The 10000-nt window shown below is 36.5% G+C and overlaps 1 protein-coding gene across 5 annotated transcripts in view; it reads right to left on the reverse strand.

The window, feature by feature from the left end:
- The window catches only part of znrf2b (zinc and ring finger 2b), a 73177-nt gene that overhangs the window by 19992 nt on the left and 43185 nt on the right, over positions 1 to 10000 (reverse strand). The window contains exon 2 of one of the 5 annotated variants that reach the window (XR_015510635.1): positions 7902 to 8039. Coding sequence is in view for 1 of the 5 variants with exons in the window: in NM_001076728.1 (NP_001070196.1) it covers positions 7944 to 8039 (96 nt within the window). In the remaining 4 variants the exon portion in view is untranslated. 5 annotated transcript variants of the gene reach the window in all.

Below are 10000 nucleotides of genomic sequence, written 5' to 3' on the forward strand. Positions count from 1 at the left end.
GTATATTTATATATATACTCCCTGCAAGTAAATATCCATTCACTATGCTCTAAATTTAGGGGGCGCTTGACTATCACTCCACACTTTAACATGGCGAGCGGCGGTGAAGTGAAGCAACAGTACCAGAAAGCGCCGGCATCTTTCAAATCTGCGGTGTGAGGACATTTTGGTTTTGCCGGTAAGTATAATGCCAATAAAAGAAAAAACAGTGAACAAAAAGTAATTGTGTGCAAACATTGATTTACACGTATAACCATGACTGCACATCTGCAGCGCATCACCCAGCAATATCACTGTCTGAAGCAGGAGAGCAGAGAAGGTAATAAAGTCCTCCAAACAGCAACAATCCCTCACTGAATCCTTCCAACACACAAACCCAACTGGCTCCGAGACACATAAAATAACAAAGGCAGTGCGGGTGATTACTGCTGAAGATTTGCAGCCGTTTTGGGTGATTGGAGATGTGGGCTTCTGTCATCTTATAAAAGCACTCGATCCGCGTTACAGACTACAGTCTCGCATTTTTCAGCACCGAGATAATGAAGATGGTTTATTTATGTTTACTGAAGAATGTTTATTTGAAATGGCCAATTTATCTTTATTAACTCCACGTGTGTTTATTCTCAAAGTGGAGGATTTTATGTGTTCCCCAGTTTGTACATGGGCTACAGCAGCTGTGAGATTTCAGTTTATTTATTGTTATTTTTATACAATACTCTAGGAACTGCTGTACTTTTCTTGGCTTTTAAGTCAAAACAAAATGTGTATTGCAATAAATCGTTTGTTTTTTTTCTCCTTAACCTCTTACTGTTCCTATTGCCTATAAAATAAAAAAGAAAAAACACACGTGTCAAGCCATGGGAACCGAACCGAACACCGTGTTAAAAAACCAAGGTATGTATTGAACTTTGGACTAACTGTATTGTTGCATCCCTAATATATATATATATATATATATATATATATATATATATATATATATATATATATATATATATATATATATATATATATATATGTATGAAAAGTTCAGATGAAAAAGCTGGTAAACGGCACTTCTAGCAAAAATGAGATGATGACATTGAGTGAATGCTTTACACATGTAGTACACCATCAACATATAGATTTGCTTCTAATCACCTAAATCGCAGCGTCAGCACATACAGAAATAACAGTTTGTTGGCAAAAGCCTCCAATCGCCACTTGCCTTTGACAGTAAAAGCCGCCATATTCCAAGAACCAATCAGAAGACGGATTTTTAAATATATAAACAAAATAATAATACATAAATATATGAACATAACTTAAATATATAATAATAAATGTAGTTTTTGCTCAATTTAAATTCTTATGACACAAAATCAGTAATGTAAGTTTTAGACATCAGTATTTCTGAAAAGCTCCATATCTGCTGATATCCATCATATAAGCCCTGGAGATAACTGATTCAGAACAGCAGATAAAGCGTTGTGTCTGTGTATATCAGCAGATATTATTAACATAGATGTCCATTCATTCATTTTCTTGTCGGCTTAGTCCCTTTATTAATCCGGGGTCGCCACAGTGGAATGAACCGTCAACTTATCCAGCAAGTTTTTATGCAGCGAATGCCCTTTCAGCCGCAACCCATCTCTGGGAAACATCTACACACACACTCATACACTACGGACAATTTAGCCTACCCAATTCACCTGTACCGCATGTCTTTGGATTGTGGGGAAAACCGGAGCACCCGAAGGAAACCCGCGCGAACGCAGGGAGAACATGCAAACTCCACACAGAAACACCAACAGAGTCGAGAACTTGAACTATTTAAGGCTATAAGCTATCAGTTACTAATTATTTAGTTAAAGTTATAAGTAGGCCCACATGAAATCTGCACACGGATTTTCTGCAGATTTCCGCAGATTTTTTAGCCCATCATCAATTCTGTTTATACTTGAGTAAATGTGTGTACATCAATATTGATTAGGGCTGCACGATATATCGTTTCAGCATCGAAATCGCGATGTGCGCATCCGCGATAGTCACATCGCAGGAGGGTGCGATGCAAAAAAAAAAAAAAAAAATTATAGCCTATATATATATTAAGGGTGGAGCCGAACCGGAATACGGTATTCGGAAAAGCAGGAATAGCGTGTTTTTACGAATACTTATTTCAAACAATACTTGATAAATTATTTGTATTTGGGAACAAGAAAAACATTATATCAAAAAGCTGCGTTTCCTCATGAGACCGCACTGCATGCCCGCGTGAGTGAGTGAGTGAGTGAGTGAGACGTTCAGGAGTCGGTGGGCGGGGTGGGGCCGGGGTAAGGAGACTGAGCAGGCTGCTTCTCTATACAGCAACAGAGAAGGCTTGGCAGAGCGAAAAATACTTTTCTGCATTACTATTTTTGTTTATTTTATCATACTAAAATAACACGTGACAGAAGTTCCCTCAAAAGTGAAAGTTCTTTCTGTTATTTACTAACACTCCCGTCATTCCTACTACTTTCAGAACATAAATTTTGATATTTTACCATATGAAAATGCAATGCAGTTATGAAAATTGAGAAATTAAAGCAATACAGAGATCTGGTCCCCGCGTCAGGTCAGGGTGCACCTGTAACCTTAAAAACGCAGACGCGGCGGAGGCGCACTAAACTCACACGGGAAAGAACTGGGCATTCAATTCATGTTTTAGTGAAATAATTATTTAAATACAGCTCTTTTGATCTCTAAAGGGGAAAAAAGCAAAAGAAATTTGTCGTTAATTTTAGCAAAGACGCAACTGCCTGTCATTTTCACATTCGTTTTTCAGTTAGGGATTTGGTCTATTAGAGTAACCTAATAAAATTGTTTTGTTGAACATTGTAGTCTACACAATAATCGATATTATAATTTATTATATACATTAGCTATTATTAAAACTAAACTATACAATTGATAAAACAAAACCCTTTTTAATGTTTGCTTTCATTTTGACAACGCTAACAGTTGTAATAAGAAACATCACATTTTGCAGAAGCATGCAGTCTCAAGTTAAAAACACCTTTTGAGTTTAAAGATGATCAGCCTGCCAAGTCAGGTTTACAGTGTCATAAATGAAATGGGTAGCATGAGTAAAGGGGATTTGCCCAGCACACAACCTCATGCGCTGCAGGTAGGCTGAATAATAATGTTTAAAAATATATAGGCTATGCAATACAAAACTTTAAACATTTATTTATTTTTTAATGAAAAGAAAAAATCAGGAGAGTAAAATATAAATTAAACCACTGGTCTGGCGCTGATACTTTGTATCCAGAAAAAGGGGAAAAAAGCAGATGAAAACCTGGCTGGGGAGACGGCGATAACAGTTCTTCAGCAAAGATCACGACATCATTGTTATGCGTTTATCATACAACGCAGTTCGTGTTTATAATCATTAATATTAACTAGTATTAATTCTCTCTCTAGACTTAGTTTTAGGGCTTGTTCTTGTCGGCGCAATATAGCCTCGGCTTATTGCACGTACGAATCCGATTGTGAAGAATGATTAAGCGCTTGCATTTTTTATTGCATCCTTTTCGCAAGTTATTCATTTGTTTTGTTTTTTAAGTGGTGCGAACATTATTTACTGGCAAACATGTTCCTCGATCTCGTACATCAACAAATAATGTAGCCAACTTAAGTTAATTTACCATTTATGTAAAAATTAAGGAATAACCGAATTTAATATTAATAAATAAAACATCCGTATAAACGTACATGTTTATTTTTGAACTTTCGTTAATAAAACAACACTAAACTGTTTATAAATATTGTAGTTAAATATTACATTACTTTAACTGCTTGAAACCGTATAATAATAACAATTAAACGTTACATTTTTAAGAACTTAACAAAAAGTCTAAATGGCACTTTACTAATCAGTGTAATAATAATATAAATATTAATAATTATACGTAAAAAGAAAATATTAACCTAGTAACAATATAAGTCAGATGTTTAAAAAAACAGCGTAGTTTCTCTCCACCTTTTGTAGTCATATTTTTAATTATTTGCCAGAAAAACTAACATGTTGACTTTGTCCGGTTTAAGTGAAGAATGGAGTTATAATGTTTCCAGCAATACACTGTCAGACGGTGTGCTTGTAGCGAAAAATGCACAGACAGGCTACTTTTTCACAACCATGCGAGGGAGGGCTTCTGCTTCTGTTCCGCCGCACGCATTTCTCGCAATGCAGGTTTCTCTACTCTGCGGAGCGGCGCGTTCTTAAGTAGTTACCAAATAGCCTATGCTCAATTTCTCGTCAATGTCTTCCATTTATCACTTTCTCTTTTGTATCTGGCCATTTTTGCAAATGCCTCTGCCATGCCTGGCTGAGCTGGGCTTCTGCGTTTAGAAGACAGGAGTTGATTAAAAGCCTACATGGCTTTTTTTTTCCTCGCCGTCAATCGCCACTAGCTTGCATGGTTCGGGACCCGTGGATCTGCGTATCGATGGATTTGCTCCTCAGTGTTTGGACTCTCAGCACTCAGCAGTGAATATTAAAACACACTTTACTTAAAACCCCCATACAAAAAGCTTAATCCAAATTGATTCGTTCACCTTTCTAGTTCGGCACGAATCCAAAATGTTCCCAGATGTAAGAGTTCGTTTTCTAACAAGATTCATGATTGAACTTGAACTTGCTGAATCGCGCCTAATGTTATATTCTAACAGATATGTAATACTTGGCAACATAACAGTAATTTGTGTTTTAAAGTGCGTGACGTCACGTACTACGGCCGGTGGCAATGGACAACCGAGGTGGCAATGACCACCGCGGTGACGCGGTTGTCATGGTGACCGTCACAGCCCTAGTTTTAAGTAAATATATATATACATATATATATATATATATATATATATATATATATATATATATATATATATATATATATATATATATATATATATATAAATATCGCAATATATATCGCAGAGGAAAAAAATATCGCAATGTCAATTTTTTCCAATATCGTGCAGCCCTAATATTGATTTAGTTTTTTAAATGAATTACAGTAATATTATTGACTAATATAAAATTGTTCATTTGATTAAATTACAATGCAGTGTGTACAGTGATATTTTCTGTCTTTTAGTAGAGATATTATGTGAGAGACTTGCTTTGTTTACCAAATAAAGTGCATCTAATTGGTTTGCATTTTAAAAATTAAATAACAAAAAATCTTACTTTTTATTTCACATATTAAAGTTTTACTAATGATACTCCCAAAATAGTTCTGCAGAAATCCGCAGATTTTTAACAAAATTCTCAGCAGAAATAGCAAAAAATGTCAGCAGATTCCGCCTGGACCTATTATAAGTAACTAATAATAACCTGCTTTTGACTGTAATGCAATATGGTCCTTTTGTAAAGCTACTTTGAAACAATAACTATTGTGAAAAGCACTATACACATAAACTTGACTTAAATTGAATTGAAAGTACATAGTATTTAAGGCCAGCTCATATAAAGCGGGACCAAGAATTTTCAGAATTAAATCTTGGTGTTTCCTGTAAGTATTTTAAATGTGATATTTCTAAAAGTTTACATGAATGTGGATGGAAACGAGAGGACTCTTTACAGGCTTTAAAATTTTAAGATGTTGATTACGAGGGAAACGTCTGCGGTTAAATACGCTGACGGTGCTCAGAAACAGACTTTGGATCTGCAGTTTGACAAGAGACTCAATTTAATAGAGTTAAAATACAACCAAGCTTCACTGAGACGTCCTTTATGAGAGTCAAAGTTACTGACGAATATTATATTAGTGCACTGAAGCTTTAAATCAGGGATCACCAAACTAGTCCCTAGAAGTCCGGTGTCCTGCAGATTTGAGCTCCAACCCTGATCAAATGCACCTGAACAAGCTAATCAAGGTCTAATTAGGTATACAAACACCTAGGCAGGTGTGTTGAGGCAAGTTGGAGCTAAAACCTGCAGGGACACCGGCCCTACTGGACCAAGATTGGTGACCCCTGCTTTAAATGTTCATAGTGAACAGTGGATCTTAACCTTTTCACTCAAAATTTAACACCACCAATCTCTATTGCAATATTCAAAGACACCATGATGAGTCTTAATGTTGTTTACTGTATATTCCTTCAGCATAGTCCCTTATTTATCAGGGATCGCCACAGCGGAATGAACCGCCAACTATTCCAGCATATTTTTTACACAGCGGATGCCCTTCCAGCCACAACCCAGTACTGGAAAACACCCATACAGACTCACAACAGCCAATTTAGTTCATCAGTTCCCCTATAGCGCATGTGTTTTGACTGTGGGGGAAATCGAAGCACCCGGAAGAAACCCACGCCAACTCGAGGAGAACATGCAAACTCCACACAGAAACGCAAACTGACCCAGCTGAGGCTCAAACCAACAACCTTCTTGCTGTGAGACCACAGTGCTACCCACTAAGCCACCAAATGTAAACATTATATACACAGATAATAACAACTCTTTTCAGCCCCTACACAACTATAAATGTTGTATATCATCAAATAGTTAATCTAATTTCTGTATGATGTGAGCCATTGTTGAGTCTGTACATGAGACATGATAATTATCTAAACAAACATACACACACAAAATAAAACCCTCCACAACACACACTCTGCATCTTCGCTACAGTAAAGACTAAATGAGTCATTGAGAAGCTGAATAAGCGTCAGCGAGTCTCTGCACGTCTCCAACTGGAGAAGCAGATGTTTCAACACCAGCACATCAGCAAAGGCTAGAAAACCACGTCAGAACATGAGCAGATATAATTACAGCATTCAAACACATCCAAACACACACTCTCAGCAGAGCGCATCACTTTTTTCTGTTGCCATTAATTGCAATCACGGTTAAACACTGCAGTATTTGTTTTTTCTGCGATGCACAGTCAAACTTATTTACCCTTCTGTGATTATCTTTTTCAAATATTTCCCAAATGATGTTGAACAGATTCAGGAGTTTTTCACAGTATTTCTATAATATTTTTTCTTCTGGAGAAAGTCTTATTTGTTTTATTTCGGCTATAATAAAAGCAGTTTTGAATTTTTTTAAACCCATTTTAAGCTCAATATTATTCGCCCCCTTCAGCAATATTAGTTTTGGATAGTCTCCAGAATAAACCACTGTTATACAACGACCTGCTTAAATACCCTAACTAGTAAATGCATTAACATTATTAATGGTCTATTATTTTAAAATGTTACCAAATAAGTTGTAAAAAAATATTTAAAATTATACACTTGCATGTGAACTATGCTTATATATGATAACTTTAACTGTTAAAAGCTATTAGTTACTAGTTAATTAAAGTTATTAGTAACGAATACATTTATGGTAACTAATTACAGACAATTAATATATAATTACTTATCTGACTTATAATGTTCACCTTTTGCAAAGCTTTGAACCAATAACTATAGTGAAAAGCAATAAACAAATTAACTTGAACTGAATTTAACTAAAAGTACATAGTAGTTAAGGTCAGCTAATATAAAGCAGGCCAGTATTTCCTCTAATATTATTTTCTTCTGTTTTAGGTTTTATTTCGGCTAGAATAAAAGCAGTTTTAAATTTTTTTAAAAGCATTTTAAGGTCAATATTATTAGCCCTTAAGCAATATTAGTTTTGGATTGTCTCCAGAACAAACCACTGTAATACAATGACTTGCCTAATTACCCTAACTTTACCCTAATTACCCTAGTTAAGCCTTTAAATGTCACTTTAAGCTTTATAGAAGTGTCTTGAAGAATATCTAGTCTAATATTATGTACTGTCATCATGGCAAAGAGAAAATAAATCAGTTATGAGAGATGAGTTATTAACACTATTATGATTAGAAATGTGCTGAAAACATCATCTTGGGAAATATTTCTAAAAATGTCACAGGAGGACTCAGTATTCTGACTTGCACAGTGTGTGTACTCACCGTTGTATGTGACACGTGGTTTGGTCAAACACATGACCAGATGAAGGTCCATCTCATCTGAGGAGATAAACTTGGAGCAAACCGGGCACTTGAAACCTGTGGAGCAAAGCAGAGAACTAATGAGAGAACAATCCTGGGCTGCAAGCACATATGTTTACATCTGCAATAGGGTTGGCTGATTTGGCCTCAAATCAAAATCTCGATTAATTGAACATTTTAACTTGATTGCGTTTAATGAATGATTATTTATTTATTAAATTTTTATTGAATTAACTTATTTGTTAAATTAATTTGAAACCAAGGGGTACATAAATTTCCCAGAATACACCAGCCACACAGGCAGAATAGCTGCAAACAGAAGTAAGGAGATACACAAATTAGTATTTTTCGTCATTATTATGATTTTTTTTTACATATTCATAACCGTGTTGGTGTTTTACCATCATGCTTAAAAAACACAAATAATAATATCACCTGTACAACAGTCCTACAACATACACTCATATCTGATGACACTCTAGTACCCTGTCAGTAAAGTCCAGTGTCTGTGAATGAGCTGTTCACAGTGTCTGCTGTAATGTTAATGCTGTTTTTGTGTGTTTACACAGATGAATATGGCCACTGTGTTAAACGCACAGTACATTTACGATCTTATTGCCACATTAGATTGTTATGATAGCATGATATATGCCTTCAGTGATTTCCTGAAGATAAACACCAAAAATAAATAACACAACTGGAATAACTCCAGCAGTCGCCATCATCTGATCTCATATGAAGCAAGAGATGGTGAGGACATATGATGACGTGTGCTGGTGCTGTCTCATTTCTTAGGGGTACATTTTAAAGCCCTTCCCCTTCACACACTCTGTTTCAAGGGCCAAGGGGAAGACAAAGTAGTAGGAGTACAAAAATAGAACTGGGATTGGGCCTAAAGCAGACCTGAGCATTTTACAGCCCCATGTGACCAGCTGGACATCTTGGATCGGCTCATGTGACTAATTTGGTTCAATTAAACTCAAACAGGGCAATGCAATGCACAGGTCTGATATAGTGAGAGTCAGATTACAATAAGGCACAGGTCTCAAACTCAATCCCTGGAGTGACGCAGCTCTGCACAGTTTTGCTCTAACCTTAACTAAACACACCTGATCCAACTAATCAAGGTATTCAAGACTACTAGACTAAAGAGCAGGTGTGAGTTGGAGCTAGTGTGAGCTAAGCTCTGCAGAGCTGCCGCCCTCCAGGAACTGAGTTTGAGACCATTTACATAAGGGGAGCCCTTGATTGGCTGATGAATTAATTTGCATCATAACATGGGAAAAGCCTCTTTGCGTTACGCTTTAGCATGTCGATAATGTGAAGTGTTCCTTTCGGCTCGCTGCTGTTCAAAAACAGTGATGCCGATAACCTGTCTCGGAGAGCTGTAGCTCAATCAGTTTTCATTCATTCGTTTTCCTTCAACTTATACTCTATTTCAGGGGTTGCCACAGCGGAATGAACCGACAACTATTCCAGCATTTCTTTTACGCATGTGGATGCCTTCTAGCTGCAATCCAGTACTGGAAGACACCCATACACACTCATTTACTCTGTGTTAGTGTTTGTGTTGACTTGTGAAACCCACACACAGGCTAAAAGCAGCTGAACTCTGACAATATAAACAGTGTGTGTGTGTGTGTGTGTGTGTGTGTGTGTTTGCGTGCATGAAGACTGAATGCTGTGATTGAGTGTGTGACCCGTGAGCATCTCGTGACTACAGTCTGAACACTGCATTTAAAAGCTTTGTTTTCTTCAGCAGTTCGTTCAACTGCTGAATGAGGATGGGATCGTTTCACTGCTATATTTATTTATAAATCTGCCTTCAAATATTGAGACATTATACATCTACAAATGAACAACATTAAGGTGCATGGACAGTAAATTTTACATTTTCAAGAGCTCCATGTGATTTTCATTCACTAATTTTCTTTTCAGCTTAGTCCTTTTATTAATCTGGGATCGCCACAGCAGAATGAACCACGAACTTATCCAGCAAATGTTTTAAACGGCGGATG

Source organism: Danio rerio, chromosome 16 (genome assembly GCF_052040795.2).
Source record: "Danio rerio strain M-AB ecotype USA chromosome 16, GRCz13ab, whole genome shotgun sequence".
NCBI lineage: Eukaryota > Metazoa > Chordata > Actinopteri > Cypriniformes > Danionidae > Danio > Danio rerio.